Source organism: Dermacentor silvarum, chromosome 4, assembly GCF_013339745.2.
Source record: "Dermacentor silvarum isolate Dsil-2018 chromosome 4, BIME_Dsil_1.4, whole genome shotgun sequence".
Taxonomy (NCBI): Eukaryota; Metazoa; Arthropoda; class Arachnida; order Ixodida; family Ixodidae; genus Dermacentor; species Dermacentor silvarum.
In genome coordinates, this window is record NC_051157.2 from 63,788,082 (window position 1) to 63,805,982 (window position 17,901).

Genomic DNA, 17,901 nt, shown 5'->3' on the forward strand with positions numbered 1-17,901 from the left:
TGCTTTGCGTGGTAGTGCATTGTGCAGAGGCATACGCAGATGGCGCACTTGGCGCAACTATCAGTCTCATAGGCGCAGGCTAGAGTCCTGTATAGGGGAAGTGCGACAGTGAGTTTGTACGAAAAGTCGTCTCGCGATGTACTACGTCTTTTTAAGCTTTAATATGTTTCAGGTTCGGGGTTGCTTCATACTTTTCAGTTTCAGCAGTGATAAGTTCACTGAAACGGAAGTACACGCTCAAGTTTACATGCTACAGAGCACGTGTGACCAAGACTCCGCCAATCAAAAATAACAATAATACAAACATCATCATATAATTTGCGCCTCGAATCTACCTGACGGGAGCGCGAACATTGAGAGAGAATGTACCTAAAACGTGGCGCGATTTATTGATTATCTGCGTACTTGACAAGCAGAAGCTTTACCACTGCTTGTCCTTACCCTCCAAGTGTGCTCGTCTGAAAGCAATTCCCAACACTGGTAGTGGTATCATTGGCAGCCGACAGGTCTCGCTTTCCGACACCTCCCTGGCAAGCCAAGCAACGTATGTGGTTGGGAAGAGAACATTGAGGTGATCAGCTTCACTTGTAGGCGTGTTGGGCGTGGTTTCCTTGTCTGCACCGTTACCCTGCTCTTCTTTTGCTGCGATGAAGTATATACACGCACAGCTGTTGCTGGTATACTATTGTCGGCCTGCACTAACGCGCTTATTCTCAAACGTCTGGCTCAGACGTCTGACATCTGATAACCGCAAGCTCGATTCAAAGCAACAGAAGCCGCATCTTCACCATGGAACGCAATGCAGACACACAGAGGAGTGCTTGTTTGCACCAAGAATTCCGAGGCACGGTGTAACAATTGCGGCTGTCATAAAGCAACGCGGAACCCTTCAATCCGTATGCCTAACGTAACGTTCCACAGAGCTGCATCGGAGGTTATAAACATGATAAACATCCTCTCAGTACGGTAGCCAATGTCCAGCGCATGCCATCCACGGCGCTTACAACTGTACCCCACGGACCTTTTGTGTGATGCGGCCACTCGTGTAAATCAACGTTACTTTGGTTTTGTTCCGTTGCACGCAATGACGTGCGTGCCAAGGTCCGTGCTTGCTCCTCACCACGCCACCCTCAACTTGCCTGTACGTCATAACCAGGTCATCACAGCCGCTTCCACACCCCTTTGTTCGACAACCTCGCCCCCGCTGCGTGCCGTAAGCGGTGGACGGGGCTTTGCACGGAACTTGGTGTTACACTGCCGTACTCGGCACGCCATGCGCAAGCTTTAGCAAGCCGATCAGTGGCGTGTAAGATTGAAACTGTGCTGGCTTCGTCCCGGAATGGATGACGCGCGTTAACTAGAACCTTTGACTAACCGACTGACTGGCCCACAGTTGGAACAAGGCAGGCCTGCACTCGGTTTCCCTGTATTACTAAGCGCTAAACAACACGCCAATGTAAGCCTTCAGCAGAAAACCTGCAGCTGCCAGCTTCCACGTTCCGTGCACGGCGCCGATTTGGGCGCGCAGTGAAGGTATGGGATAAAGGACATGGAGGGATTCCATAGGGGAGCATAGCGATCTGTTAGAGAAGGAGGTAAGCAAGGAAATGTGGGCAAATCGGCAAAAATACACTATTTTGTTTATTCACTGGGGACGATAAATAAAAGAACATAGCGAGAAGAAACAACAGAGGCGGCAATATTAGACATCCACGCGCACATGACGGTGCGCATTCAGTGCGGTTGTAAACGGTCGCTGAGACCCTTTGTGATGCAAAAGAAGCGTGCAGCAATTGGAAGTGTCGCATATAATGCGGCAGGAACGTTCTAAATGTCTCAGTATTCTTTTATTTCCTACCCATAACAGCTGTGACCGAACTGTTGCCTCGGCTGACACGCACTGCACTCACTGAACCAGACGTTTAAAAAAAAGAGGGGGACCCGTAAACGCAGCTCATGACCACATAGCCCTTGTTGGCCGGTACAGCGTCATGTAGCCGGCCAGAGCCACGGTGGCTCAGTCATCTAAGGCGTTGCGCTGCTGAGCACGATATCGTGGCATCGAGTCCCGGCCCCGGCGGCCGCATTTCGATGGAGGCGAAATGCAAAAACGCTCGTGTGTTTGCGTTGTAGTGCAGGTTAAAGAACCCCAGGTGGCCAAAATTAATCCGGAGCCCTCCACTACGGCGTGCCTCATAATCAGAACTGGTTTTGGCACGTAAAACCCCAGAAAGAAGAGGAGTTATATCTTCCTTCTTCGCTTGTCTCCCTTGCAACTGGTGTCCCACTTACATCTAGACATTTTGGTCTCTTAATACCTGCTATTGGGATTTGTCTTCGTTTAAACGCAGAGTTATTTCGCACCAATAAGTCTCATGCGACTTTAAGGTGAACAACCACGAAGTGACCAGCGATCCGCTGCTGGGCATTCGGATCTTCGTCCTCTTAAGTTTGCACGCTCTACTATACGTCACTCACCGAAACATTCCTTCAATCGCTTCTCCTTCGCTCACCTTATACGCCGAGTCAGAAAACCAGTAGGCGTGAGCTTAACGTATCAAAAAGCTTCACGTAAATTAAAGCTCGGCAGTTCCCTGCGATTTCGCTTTAGTTGTCGATGGGTCCCGCTCCTTTGCGATGGCGTTCGCAGACATTTTCGAGCTCATCAAGATCGTATCAATACCCAGACTGCGGCGGCCGGCATCAATGCGGCGCTTATCAGACACGAAAAGAGGCCATGGCGCGTTTTTACGTGTTACCCTTTTTTGGTCTGAGCGGGCAACACGCGAGGGGCACAACACCGAATTTAGGCGCGTCCCAGGTCGAGTCATCGCGTGCTTGCCATCGACGTTATACCTGTACCCGAAGGCGGGCTCCGCGAAATTTTCTATAAAGGGCGTGGGAAGGTCCTTGCCGTGCACACGTGGACGGGGCGCGGATGAGTTCTCGTGCGCAGCTGGCGGCTCTCCCGTGCTGAGTGCGCACGGCTCGGCGACGCGTTGCGTGAAAAGGCATGGGTGTGAACGTCCTCCGAGCGACCTCGCCGAGATTTAAATAAAGATCGTTGGCACGCGCGCCCTTTCGCGTTGTCCGGAAGAGAATTTCGTGGAACCGCTGAGGAATGTGCGCGATCTATAAATAGTCGTTCTTGGTGAAGTACTCGGCCGGACTGAATCGGGTCAAAGTTTTGCTAGGCAGTTCGCGTGACGCGTGGGCGCGAGGTGCCGTTGCACAGCTTGACGTGATTCAGTTAGCCTTCCTTCCTGTTTGTTGTTGCGTATATATATATATATATATATATATATATATATATATATATTCATATCATAAGAAGCCAACAAACATTGACACCAAGAACAACATAGGGGAAATTACTTGCACACACTAATTGAATTAAAGAAATGATAAATTAATGGAAATGAAAACGGATGAAAAAACAACTGTCCGCAGGTGGGGAACGAACCCACGTCTTCGCATTACGCGTGCGATGCTCTCACCATTGAGCTACCGCGGAACCGTTTTCCCATCCGCTTTCTGGGGTATTTATGTTTTACAACTAGAACTAACTCTGGGAGTGTTAGCCAGCGCCACCACTCACAAGCCTAGGGGCGGATGTGGAACATCCTTTCTGCCGCAGGCGTCACGAGCACGTGATCTTTTTGGGTGATGGCAACTGGTCAATAAACCCACATATGCTCCCTGAAGGCATCAATGTTGCCGGATTCGAGCCCTCGTTATGTAACGAACGAGAAGAAAGGGAACCGAGGAGCCCGATTTTTATTATTCATATCATAAGAAGCCAACAAACATTGACACCAAGAACAACATAGGGGAAATTACTTGCACACACTAATTGAATTAAAGAAATGATAAATTAATGGAAATGAAAACGGATGAAAAAACAACTGTCCGCAGGTGGGGAACGAACCCACGTCTTCGCATTACGCGTGCGATGCTCTCACCATTGAGCTACCGCGGAACCGTTTTCCCATCCGCTTTCTGGGGTATTTATGTTTTACAACTAGAACTAACTCTGGGAGTGTTAGCCAGCGCCACCACTCACAAGCCTAGGGGCGGATGTGGAACATCCTTTCTGCCGCAGGCGTCACGAGCACGTGATCTTTTTGGGTGATGGCAACTGGTCAATAAACCCACATATGCTCCCTGAAGGCATCAATGTTGCCGGATTCGAGCCCTCGTTATGTAACGAACGAGAAGAAAGGGAACCGAGGAGCCCGATTTTTATTATTCATATCATAAGAAGCCAACAAACATTGACACCAAGAACAACATAGGGGAAATTACTTGCACACACTAATTGAATTAAAGAAATCATAAATTAATGGAAATGAAAACGGATGAAAAAACAACTGTCCGCAGGTGGGGAACGAACCCACGTCTTCGCATTACGCGTGCGATGCTCTCACCATTGAGCTACCGCGGAACCGTTTTCCCATCCGCTTGCTAACACTCCCAGAGTGCTGGCTAACACTCCCAGAGTTAGTTCTAGTTGTAAAACATAAATACCCCAGAAAGCGGATGGGAAAACGGTTCCGCGGTAGCTCAATGGTGAGAGCATCGCACGCGTAATGCGAAGACGTGGGTTCGTTCCCCACCTGCGGACAGTTGTTTTTTCATCCGTTTTCATTTCCATTAATTTATGATTTCTTTAATTCAATTAGTGTGTGCAAGTAATTTCCCCTATGTTGTTCTTGGTGTCAATGTTTGTTGGCTTCTTATGATATGAATAATAAAAATCGGGCTCCTCGGTTCCCTTTCTTCTCGTTCGTTACATAACGAGGGCTCGAATCCGGCAACATTGATGCCTTCAGGGAGCATATGTGGGTTTATTGACCAGTTGCCATCACCCAAAAAGATCACGTGCTCGTGACGCCTGCGGCAGAAAGGATGTTCCACATCCGCCCCTAGGCTTGTGAGTGGTGGCGCTGGCTAACACTCCCAGAGTTAGTTCTAGTTGTAAAACATAAATACCCCAGAAAGCGGATGGGAAAACGGTTCCGCGGTAGCTCAATGGTGAGAGCATCGCACGCGTAATGCGAAGACGTGGGTTCGTTCCCCACCTGCGGACAGTTGTTTTTTCATCCGTTTTCATTTCCATTAATTTATCATTTCTTTAATTCAATTAGTGTGTGCAAGTAATTTCCCCTATGTTGTTCTTGGTGTCAATGTTTGTTGGCTTCTTATGATATGAATAATAAAAATCGGGCTCCTCGGTTCCCTTTCTTCTCGTTCGTTACATAACGAGGGCTCGAATCCGGCAACATTGATGCCTTCAGGGAGCATATGTGGGTTTATTGACCAGTTGCCATCACCCAAAAAGATCACGTGCTCGTGACGCCTGCGGCAGAAAGGATGTTCCACATCCGCCCCTAGGCTTGTGAGTGGTGGCGCTGGCTAACACTCCCAGAGTTAGTTCTAGTTGTAAAACATAAATACCCCAGAAAGCGGATGGGAAAACGGTTCCGCGGTAGCTCAATGGTGAGAGCATCGCACGCGTAATGCGAAGACGTGGGTTCGTTCCCCACCTGCGGACAGTTGTTTTTTCATCCGTTTTCATTTCCATTAATTTATCATTTCTTTAATTCAATTAGTGTGTGCAAGTAATTTCCCCTATGTTGTTCTTGGTGTCAATGTTTGTTGGCTTCTTATGATATGAATAATAAAAATCGGGCTCCTCGGTTCCCTTTCTTCTCGTTCGTTACATAACGAGGGCTCGAATCCGGCAACATTGATGCCTTCAGGGAGCATATGTGGGTTTATTGACCAGTTGCCATCACCCAAAAAGATCACGTGCTCGTGACGCCTGCGGCAGAAAGGATGTTCCACATCCGCCCCTAGGCGTGTGAGTGGTGGCGCTGGCTAACACTCCCAGAGTTAGTTCTAGTTGTAAAACATAAATACCCCAGAAAGCGGATGGGAAAACGGTTCCGCGGTAGCTCAATGGTGAGAGCATCGCACGCGTAATGCGAAGACGTGGGTTCGTTCCCCACCTGCGGACAGTTGTTTTTTCATCCGTTTTCATTTCCATTAATTTATCATTTCTTTAATTCAATTAGTGTGTGCAAGTAATTTCCCCTATGTTGTTCTTGGTGTCAATGTTTGTTGGCTTCTTATAATATGAATAATAAAAATCGGGCTCCTCGGTTCCCTTTCTTCTCGTTCGATATATATATATATATATATATATATATACGAACTAACGAGAACCATGGCACGGGCTTCTTTCATGAAAGAGCTTCTTCCTGGTCTATAGTTGGTCATTTTGGGCCTACATGGGGGTCGTATATAACTAGTGCCTTTCGGCGAATACGGAGAGGACATTTCTTAGCATGACAACACACACTCTGTCTCTTCTCTTCTTGAGTCAGTTGTGTTCTTTTGTTGTGTTCCTTCGAAACGAGATATCTTGAAAAAGAAATGAAATTGTAAATGACATCGGTTTGATTCTATGGGCTTTTGTAGAATTTATATGTTGTGTTCGTGCTTAGCGTATACTTCGCAACACCGTGTCTACGACCATTTGCCGAGAGGAAACTCTTGAAAGTTAATCGCGCATTCTGCATAAGGTTCCCAGTCCTCGGCTACTTCCGTACTCTCTATTTTCCTGTCTACTACACAAGCCGACCATTTATCTCCTTGCCCGTAATTTCGGTGATCGCCGCACAACATTGTTCGGGGCAGCTCCGTAAGAGAAATGGGGGAAAGGCCTTGGAAGATGGGGCGTTCCTACAGCTCGTCACAAGAACGGCGCCATATTGCTTATAAAAATCCTTACTCGCAATCAGAGAAGCGTCGTATAGGTATCAGAGAGGAAACGATGATGATTTCGCACGTTCTTTCGCCTTTTTCTTTCAATGACGATTTCGCCTCAAGAAGTTGAGGCGAAATTGATTTGATTTGAAAAAAAAAATGATTTTATTCTCACTGGCGCTCGCTATTTCGCGTGTCCTGCAATACAGCGGGATATGAAGCACGGTAATTCGGCAGTGCCGATATATTTCAGGGATTCTCCAGTTGAAAAAAAAACTGAAAAATAAAATAAAAATGGGGAGAACGAGAACATCTCAGAATGCTGGGAATCGGGGATCACTCGCTTATACTATGCTACACGTGCTGGCAAACGACGTTCGACTGCAGAGCAGGAGGTTGAGGGTTCGATTCCCTGCCACGACAACCTCCTACCAATGGGGGCTGGAATGGCTAAAAAAACAAGTAGTATGCGAATATTCGAAATTTGGAATACGAATCGAATAGTCTTTGCCATTCTATTTGTATTCGATCCGAGAACTCACTATTCAAAATTGGCGAATATTCGTTTCTTTCGAGTATGTAGGGGATAATAACACTCATTGGAGTAGCAATAAAAGGAGAGAGAACAATGTAAGTGGGGAGTGTTCCGAATGACTCCGTTGCAGAGGAGCTGCGATTGCTGGACAGGGGCACCAGTTCCTGAGCGTACGCACGGGGCAGATAACTTCTGTTAAATAATTTTCAGCCATTTATTAATAATGCCTCACTTATAGGTAGCCTATGTGCGAGTTTGTTGCCTCAATTTAGACATTTTTTAATTCTCCAATTAGCCTAGAAAGTGCATTGATAGATCAGGAGCAGTTTAACTTTGACCGGCTTCCAGCTAGTTTGGCATGCTTTCAAGGGTGAAGTAAAGGCAAGCCCTAGTTTCACCACTGCTGGTAAGAATCAGCGGGGGCTGCCACTCCAATTTTTTTAAGTGCTTGATTCGAACACTTGTAGCTAAAAGGCCATACTACCGAGCTTTGAATGCAAGTTAAAGATTCCCGAGTGTTCAAAATTAATACCGAGCAGTCTCTCTACAAGATGTCTCGTTTGCCCCAGTGTTGCTTTGGTACGCCACAGTCATTTCAAAGCCGGCGTGTTGACAATAAATAAATAAATAAATAAATAAATAAATAAATAAATAAATAAATAAATAAATAAATAAATAAATAAATCAGTAAGCCAGTCAGTTAGTCAATCGGTCAATCAACCAATCGACCAGTCAATCAATTGATCAATAAATGAGTTCATCAATCAATTAGTTAATCAATCAGTTAATCAATAAATCGGTTAATCAATCAATCAGTCAATCGATCAACATCCACAATTTCCCGATACAGTGTTTGTACTCAATGCGTCCCTCTCGCTCACCCTCTGGGCGCGCGTTGCAGGCAGGCGTTGCTGCTGCAGCACACGCTCACCTCGTCGGAGGCGCAGTCCCCATCGTCGTCGGTGCGCACTTCAACCTCGTGCGAGCTGCGGTCCCTGGGCGAGCGCACCCCTACGCCCAGCCTGACGCGCCGGGCGCAGAGGATGTCGGTGGCCACCGAGGCCAGCGACAGCGGCTGCAGCATGGCGCAGCCGCCCGGCTCCGCCAGCGTGGACTACGACACGCGCTCGGTGCCCTGGTCGGCCCCGCTCGGACCACGGCCCACGGGCTCCTACAGCTCGCTCATCTCGCTCGGTCAGCGCTCCCTGGGAGCGCACCGGCCCTCGCCTCGGTCCCTGCAGGTACGTTAGCCGGCATCACGTCTTGGGGGCTCTTGCTCAGACACGAGCAGAATTATCGCTTTCACAAGGTCAACTAGCGGGCTTTGCCCGGATCAAAGGTATACGTGACAACGTGAGTAGAGCGTTGTCGTCACTTGTCCCAGAAATAAGGGAGTCCTGAAGCGACAAACAGCGGCCGAACAAGGGAAGCTTCAACATAGAACCAATGTTTCGACAAAGGTCCCTGACGAAGATAAGTTCCCTTGTCGGAACGTTGCCTCCATGCAGCGGCTTCCCTCGTTCGTCCACTGTTGATGGATTCGTGCTAAATCTTCCCGTCGCAAAGCGTTTTCAGAACTATAGATATGTACAGCTACCTCGATTGCGAAAAGCACGTGCTTGAGAAGTGAGGACAGTGTAGTGGTCAAAGTGACAAGTGATCACACCAGTCCTCGTAATAGCCTAATTATTCGTAACCCCTTAATGAAATAGACGCTATATAGTTCCAGAAAGATGCGAAATGTTCGCTCAAGAGACGTGCGTGGGTGTCGCGTCCGATAAAGCTGACTGTGCTTCTCGGCCTTTCTGTTCTTTGCACAGGTGTCCCCGGCCCTGGCGCAGCGCTCCCTATACGCGCAGCACGTGCTCAACTCGCCCGAAGTGGCCAACGGCCGCAACGGCGGGGTCCGGTGCGGCGGCGTGGGCGGGGCCACAGCTTCCGCGACGCTCGAGTTCGCCTACATCCGTCCCGACTCGCCGGTCACCCTGACGGGGCCCCGGCGCAGCACGCTCGACAGCGGCCACTGCCAGCGATCCCAGTCGTCCTGCTTCGGCGGCGCCAGCCCGTTCCTGCAGCTGGGTGAGCCGCAGCAGCAGCAGCAGCAGTACCACAAGCTCCTCCAGCAGCAGCAGCAGCGGCACCACCGAAACCACAAGCACCACCAGAACCACCACCCCGCCGCTCCTCCGTTCGCCCTGCACGACCTGCGGGCCGCGCTGCCGGGCCAGGACGACGAGCCGCGGCCGTCGTCCATCTACGGCCAGCCCTCTCTGACGGTGGTGGGCGACCGCGCCGCCTACTCGGTGCAGCCGCCCGACGTGGTGCCCAACAACCACGCCTCCCGGCCGTCGGCCTCCAAGCTCATGAAGCGGGCCGTCAGGGCGTACACGCACTCCAAGTCGGACTCGTCGTTCGTGCTCAAGCAGAGCCCGTCGCAGCTTCAGGGACACTTGGCCGTGACCTGATACGACGGCGCGCGCCCCTCGAACCATGTCCCCCGACGTGCTCCATCTTCCGCGCTCCTGGTCGGCAGCCGCCATCATCGCCTTCTCCTGTCCGACCTTTCGGCGACCGCGCTGGGCTCGAAGCCGCCGCTAAAGGACGATGGTGGAGCTCGCTCTTTAAAGTCTTGAGCGGCTCTGCGTGTTGTGTCAGGTTTCGCGGTGTGGAGCGCCGTGGTGGCGACGCTGAGCTGGTGCGACGCCTTTGTTGGTGACGGCGCTAACTGCACGGCGAGTGATGGATGACCAGTTCTCTGCGGCCCGTGTCTCCGAGACGTCCCCGTCGGTTCTGCCTGGCTTTGTCTTTCTCTCGGTTCCCTTCTGTACATGCCGATCATCCGTGACGTACTTTTTTGCCTTAATGTTGCGCCGGTTTTGACTATTAGTTGCCACAGTGCGCCTGGAGGAACTCTCACCCTAAAGACTTTGTACGGTGGTTATGATGAGTACGAATTGTGTTTTGTATTTGGCGGTCAAGCTGCCATCCGCCAGTTTTGCACGTGTGTGTTTTTTCTTGATCGTCGCTTGATGACTCGCGAGAGCCGCAAGAAGTGTGTACAAGCAATTTAACTTACTGAAACCTGAACCTGGACGCCGCAGTGCGGTGCAATCATAGAACCACGTGTTTCTATCGGCCCACCTTTCTTCTCAGCCCGTTATTTTGCCTCTTTGTTTTTTGTTTTTGTTTTTTTTTTTTTTTTGCACTAGAAAATTGAAATTTGTGAACTGATCTTACATGAGAGTTTTTGTGATAAGAACTCCAGATATCAAGACGCCCCTCACAAAATAAACTTTTTTGTTTTGCCGCACCTTTCAGGACTACGTTCCGCGAAATAGCGAGCTAGCACGCTGGACGACGCGGTTTAAGACCTAAGCCCCATGCAGCAACAAACGAGTCAGTAGCGAAACACAAGCAGTTTGAACGGAGTCGGATAGACGAGATGAAAGCGCGATTATGCCGTTGTCTCTGTGCAAGCCGTGTGGTCCTTCACCTTAGCCTTTTCCGGGGCTCCTCCCTTTTTTTGCCTATGCATTTTTGTGGTGTACGCGTTATTTTCACTTAGTTAATGACGGGTTCGGTCAAAGGACGCTGTGAATACTTGGAGATACGAGAGTGGTCCCCGTCTTGGCGCGTTGGGTCAAGCAGCCGCTGCCGTGTACATGTCCTGCCCTCGCTTTCGGTCACCGCAAGCGCTTTCGTTCTCTGCGGGTCTCTCAGAGCAGTTCGATTGTTACCCTAGACGAATCTCATCAAGCGAATGAGACGAAAAGCACGTAGCTGCTTCTTTACATCTTTTTTTTCTCGGCGGTCGCGAGTGTACGCGAACGAAATGCACAACCCTAGGAAAAGCGTGTACCGAAGAAAGAAAAAGAGAACGAGAACAACTCGGCGCGTGGTTCTTGCGTCTGCATGCCCTTGCATATATTGCGCGGAGTGCGCGGTGTCTGTTCCAAGCGGCGCGCGCCCAGTGTTGATAGAATCCCAGTCGAAGAAGGCTTAATGGAATGACTCTCGAAGCGGCTTGCACCGTCGCTTTCCGCAGTTCTTTTGGTTGCACCCTAACCGCTCCCGCATTCGCCACGTTCCCGCGAATTTCTCAATCGTATGTATACTATACCGTCACCATACCCTGTATAGTAGGTCCCGCTGTAATTCACACGCCGCTCCCGTCTCGTTTTCAACCTTTCCTGTAGAAGTCAACCACCACCAACCTGTGCGAGTCCACTGTGATATATATTTTCTATTGTACGCGTGTGCGTGTGTGCGTTCCGTGCGTGTAACTCGTCTGTGAGAGCCGGTTGTAAAACAGAGCGTCGTGCGAAGTTTCACTCGTATACGCATTTGCGCCATTTTTCCCCCCTTTTTTTTCTGACGACACTATTCAGTTAGCATAACTGCCCGCTTAGGCGTCCCTTGGACAGTCACCACTGTCAGACAGTACACACACGATCACACACACACAGGCGCTTGCCAGAGGTGTACGTACACGACAAGGTGTGGAGTGACGAAGCACGATAGTGCGCGTAGACTTGACTGCCACATTCGAATCTTGTTGAGATATATGTGTGTATCTCTCTCGCTGTGTGTATACTCCGGAACAAGAGTGTAATGTACAAAGTATAGTAGTGCGGTGGCACCTTGTGTACCATTTAGTCACGACGCCGTTCACTTAGCGAGGCACAGCAACACTTAATTAGGTGCACTGCACGCCATGCGGGCCTCGTGATCGAATCTCCGTTCCGCGCCGTATAGGCGCATTCAAATCTACAACCACTGCGTGCGCTCCGTCTTAGCGGCTGCGTACACAAACAGAGCTGTCACGGCCGAGCAACTGAAACGTCGTTCGAGTCGCACACGCGGCAAGGGTCACATGCGACTCCTGTCACCTGTGTACACACTGCATTTGAAAGATGGTGGTTAGCTTAGCGAACTCGACAGCGACAAAAATTAGGCTGGCTAAATATCTCGAGTATGTTCTTTCGAGCTGTATTACGGAGCTACTAAGACGGAGCGCGAACTACAGAGCGTCGGCTTCATTCCGCGTCCTTCCAAGAGGCTTGCACTGATGCCCGATACATAGCCTCTACGGACAGTCCTTTGAATGGCCGTAGGGTAGTCTTCTGTGTGTCACCGCATACTATTGCGAGGTGCGGTTGGTTGGCGAATGTCGGTCGCCTGGTGCGCACGGGCAGCACATGGTAGTGCAGCCCGTTTCTCACTGCCAAGACCTGAAAGGTGCACCCACGAACAGGCAGATGGTGTCGGCGCGTACTGTGACTTTTTCTAAGCTCGACTGCCAGGCAACCTTGCTTTTAAGCTTTCTTTTCTCTAAGAGCCTCCAAAGGTTGGAGTGCCCTTGAACATATTCCTTAGCAAGAGTATCTCGTTCCTGAGGTCTCTATTACGAAAAACTGCGGCCAGATGTGTTTTCGGTTAAGTCAGTTCTTTCCAAAAGCTTCTTCTCCGTGGCTGTCATAGGCAACATCTTGATGTGAGCGAGCGTGTGATAGGTTGTGAGTCATTGCTGGCATAGGGGCGGAGTCTGTTCCGCCAATGTGTATGTCGCGGCCTGCTCTTGTAACGTTATCGTGTCGACGAGTTCGTTCTTCATAAATGTCGGTAACGTGTTACGCGTTATGAGGAGGACATGATTTAACCGTGCTTGGAAATCTTGTGCTTGCATGGCATTTCCCAGAGGATCTGGTTCCTCGTTAGTTTCAACGTCCTGTTGTCTCCTTCTGCAACTGTATTACCATACACGGAAGGTGGGAAAAGGTGACGCCACAATTTCAAGTGTAGTCGCCTTTGGTAACGCACTTCTAGGATAACCAATCTGATCAGTTGTTGATAAAAAATGAAAACAAGGAATAGGTTTACGTAATGACTGCATTCACTGGCGCATTGCCTCAGTTGTGCAGTGCATGAGCTGCTGATGTAAGCACAACTCTGCTTTTCTTGGCATAGTGTGCTTGCCTACGTCTGACTGTTCAAGTCACCTTAATAGTACGCGAAGAAACTGTTGTGATTGCGAAGAGATGCAGATCTGAGAAAAAATGTGTTTCAATCAATGGTCATCTTTATGTCGGATGGGATGTGTTGGCAAAGCAATTGCTCAATTTCATTCAGCGTGGGCCCGTTGTGAAACCCTTACAATGGTCCCTTACATTTTTTTTTACGTGCATTTCTTTCGACGCTGAGTAACCTTTGATGCTCATCGCTTCGTGCATTCGCAATGGATTGCGTTATAAACGTATTGTTCCTGCGTAGGTACTCTGCGGTCCAGTGAACTTTCTTTTTCTTCTCTATTAGAACTGCTTAATTGTGGGGACCACTGGCCTCACGCTCAAAACTGTGTCGACGTATCAATTGCAACGTTTTCGTATTATAGCTGCATACGCAGCAATCACGTCGGTCATGACCAATTCTTCTAAGCTTGACATCACGTTCACCTTGTAAAAGTGAAATCTGACTTGTCCTTATAATTGCATACTAATGCTTTTCACGGCCGCAACTGAAGCGATTGCGCAAAGCAACCGGTTCTGGGTCCCCGCACTGTTTAAACTCGGACACGTTCACTATTGGTGACTACGACGACACGCGTCTGCCTTGTTTCTCGGTTTAAGAGTGCCGGCAAAAACTGCACAGTCTTCGATAGCGCGCCTGCGGAGAGAGTCTATCGAATGCCAACGCAATCTTTTTCCGTTGAACGTTCAGTCTGTAATGGATATGTTCCAAGGAGAAATATATATGCTCACATCAAAAGGCATGCTATATCGAGGAAAAATAACGCGGCAATAAATTACGCTTTCCCACATGAGTCCGTACATCGAATCGTATGACTCCTCCGTTATATCTCCCTTTCTTTGCTCAGTTGATATTAATGATACGAACGAATTATACGCCTGCTGCTAACAACGAGAGACAATTAAGAAAGCTGAAGACAAAAACTGTCAAAAGTGAGAAATGTCTGCGAACGTGGTAAAAACAGGTGTACACGTCTGGTTGATAAGCGCGTACCACCAGGTTGGTAAGAGGCGCTGACGTCACGTGTGGTCTTCGCGCGTGTGCATTAAGTACACTTATGCATTCGTCGAATGAAGTGCCGCAAGACCCAGTACGGAATGAATAGAAACGCAATATACAAAGTACAATATGAATTCAGATATTTTGACGACGCATATAAATGGCATAAATCTTATTAAAGAAATAAAACTGAGGAGTGCGAAGATTTACTGCTGAAGCAGCAGCCTGACATCCACCGCCAAGATTTATGTGTGGATGTGGCAAAAACGTGTGCTTGCCTAATGAACGCGTACGTATTTAATAGCTCCCAAATTTATGACATTTATCTTACGACACTCTGTTACCTCCGTCGTCGACATGAAACAAAGAGCCGAATGTGTTAGTTGTTGTTTTGCTGCTTTCCCTGATCGCAACTTGCGCTTAGCGGACGTCTTTCTTGGATTCATTCAGTTCTTTCTGTCTCGACTTTTCTTTTTTCTGCTGATGTCTTCACAGGAGGAGAAAACCGCGGAGGTCTGTAGTTCTAGTCATTCAACAGTGTGTGCTTGCGTGGGTGCGCGTATGTGTTTCGCTTTTTTTTTTCTTCTCCTCTAGTTCCTAAACAACCTCCGGGGATGTGCATCCAGCTGGTATAGTTTAACCGATCAAAGGATATAAGAAGGGAGATTTGGAGACGCGAACCAGAAAGGAGCTCTTTGTCTGTGAAACTATTTATAACCCGTCTCGAATGAATCTCCTGCTCTGTTTCTTTCTCTCTCACTTTTCTATTTCTTTTGAAAAAAAAACTGAGTTCGATTTGACGCACACGTGTTGTTACCCGCATCACTGTGATGACGATGCGCGGCTGTTAACATCAGTACTGGTAGCGATGACTAGCGGAGTTCTTTTCAACTACTGTATGCTAGAAGCCACCGATATACGATCCTTTTGCCAGAGTTTATTTGGCCGAAAGACAGCTGGGAGTTAAAACTACGCTGCTGACAGAACTTTTGCTCTAGCACACGAAAAAAAAAAAACGCAGTGGCGCACTGGCGATAGCCGTTTTGCGCATCTCGGTTTAGGAACAGTTTCACGAGAGTACGAAGTTTGGCTTGTTGGTTTTGTGGCCAACGTGGTAAACAGCGCAGATGGCAGAAAAGAGAGGCGGACCACAACATGTTGTAGCCCTGTGGCTCCCGTGCTACGTACGACTAGGCTTGGCGGTAATAGGGTATTGGTAACACGTGCGCGTCAAGCTGAAACATTTCACTGACGTCTGTCCATCTTTTTCACTTTTCTGACACTGATGTGTCACCGTCTGTTTCTCTCCTGGGTGATGAGAGTGGAGCACACAGTGCCTCTCCACAAATCTGAGTGTCTCTTTTCTCTAATAACTGCGTGTCACTTCCCTTACTGTCTTCGTCTGGATATTTTCTTTTTCGGACTGAATTGTGCGCAGCCACACTGAACCATGCCCACATGTCGGTTATTTTTTTCCTTCTCTTCGTTTTTTTTTCAGTTTTTCTTTGGATATATTTACAAGACCTCGAATAAAAACTTGTATACTGTGAACCAAGGTGCTTCTGCCTGGCTGTATTCGTGACGCTGATCGAGTGTTGTATGCCTGGTAACCAGATCACACCGTTTACTTTTGAAAACGCCTTCTTCAGATCACACCGTTTACTTTTGAAAACGCCTTCTTAGCTGACTTCACACAGGGTTGGCGTATCTGGGATCTCATTATCTTGTAACCACTTTCAGTAAAAAGAAAACACGGTTGGTTTGCTGACTTGTAGATGTATTAACATGCAAATGGTATCAAATGAACTGGGACCGCCACAGTAGCATGTTGCGTGGGCTGGATCACGCTTTAGCACTTCAGACGTTCGAGCTCTTCCTCCACGACTTGTATCTGGGCAAATGGAACTGATCGCGCACGTAAGAACTTGGGAGAAGTTGAATTGTGGAGCTAGAGCTTGGTAGGCAGTCCGTTGTACCCGTTATTGGTGCAATCAACAACGGCATCATGCTTGCTGAGTACAGTAGTCACACTTCTGTCAGAGTGGATGTGATCAATGACATTTAATGGGACGCCAAGTGACTGGAACCAGTTGCGGCCAAGGAGATTACAGCCTTGTGCCTTCATTACAACTAGCGGTAATGTACGCAGTAAGGCTTTGAACTTTACGTTGACGAGTGCTGCACCCAAAGGTTGGAGGCCTTCTCCAGACCATGTTCGCAAGGCAATGTTGCTTTTGAGGAGAGTGGGCGGGTGGTTAGACCATGCGTTTCGGAACGTCTCTTCACTGATGAGTGAGTAGGCAGCTTCTGAATCAACCTAACCTCGAATGCGAGGGTTTCGTGTTTTACTTCCAACGAGACCATAAGCTTCTGGTGTTGGATGGGCGTCACGATGTTCAAGTCATGCAATTTCGTTTCTTGCAATGTTTTATTGCGATAGCAATTGTATGGACACTCAAAGCAGGTTTCTGCCGTCGCCGTCGCCGTGAGGTTCCGTATGACATCAAATAGTGATGAAATCCTCGCCGCGCGTCGTATGCTTTATGTGCGAGTTAAAGCGCGCGAGGGACGCGCGCTATCACGGGAGCAAACGCACGGCGCAGAGCAAACGCGCGTTTTGCGCCGTGCTCCCTGAAGGACTGCAGAATTAAGCGTATCTTTCCTCCTTTACAATCACCATATATAGAGAGCAAACGCGACTTCTTCCTTCGCGTGAAAGGCCGTGGGGGGACGGGAGGGAAGGAGGGGAGGCGACGTTTAGCTGCGGCGCCAAATGCGTATTTATGTAAAAACGTTGCGAGGCGAGGTGGTGGTAAATACTTCCGACGCTGCTCGACGAGTGTCCCATTCTGATCTCGTCTTGGCGCTGAGCCGTGCTCCCTCAAGGGCTGCAAAAGATAGCCTCAACCTTTCCCTTTCCACACGAACCACTTACTACTATACTGATCTCGTCGGAAACCTCCGAGCCGCCCCCAGAGACACCGGACAGGGTCACCAACGCCGCGCGCGTTCGGTGCGAAAGCTGGCAGAACGCCGACGGCGTCGACAAGAGTTCTGCGCGTTGCTGGTGCTGTTGCATGTCCAAGTTTATAAAGCTGATTACTCCGTATAGCTCTCTACTAATTTGCTATCGCAATTGATGCTTCGCCTTTCGGGTGAAACTGCGACATTTCTTTTTTTAGACGTCCAGCTCTCCAGGCTGGTCCACAGCACGCAGCTTGTGATATAGAGCACTGGGTTGCCAGTTTCTTCAGCGCTGCTACGAAGGTTGCAATGGACTCGCCTGACAGCTGGTCCCAAAGCTGGAAGCAGCCTCTGTGCTGTAGAGCTCGGAGGGCTCTGGGTCGAAATGCTGGCGGAGGGGGGAGACGTGATCTGTTAACGGCACGGCGCGCAACGTTTTCGGGGCAACCTTCTTTCCGTCATAGCAAAGTGGCACGTTTCCGAATGCCCTTCTTGATGCCATTGACCTCGAAGTAAATGTTGAAGTGCTCTGACCACGATGCCAAGCCGGTCCCGAAAAATTATTCAGTACTATAGAGCTTCGTCCTGCAGTGGACATAGATATA

At 49.0% G+C, this 17,901-nt stretch overlaps 1 protein-coding gene across 7 annotated transcripts in view; it reads left to right on the forward strand.

Annotated features, from left to right (window-relative positions):
* The window catches only part of LOC119448640 (histone-lysine N-methyltransferase, H3 lysine-79 specific-like), a 369,011-nt gene extending 353,128 nt beyond the window's left edge, over nucleotides 1-15,883 (forward strand). For all 7 annotated transcript variants that reach the window (XM_049665662.1, XM_049665661.1, XM_049665659.1 and 4 more), the window contains 2 exons: nucleotides 8,208-8,547; nucleotides 9,127-15,883. In XM_049665662.1, coding sequence (XP_049521619.1) covers nucleotides 8,208-8,547; nucleotides 9,127-9,771 — 985 coding nt within the window. In that variant the 3' untranslated portion in view covers nucleotides 9,772-15,883. The remainder of the gene's footprint in view (nucleotides 1-8,207; nucleotides 8,548-9,126) is intronic.
* The last annotated feature ends 2,018 nt before the right edge of the window (nucleotides 15,884-17,901 follow it).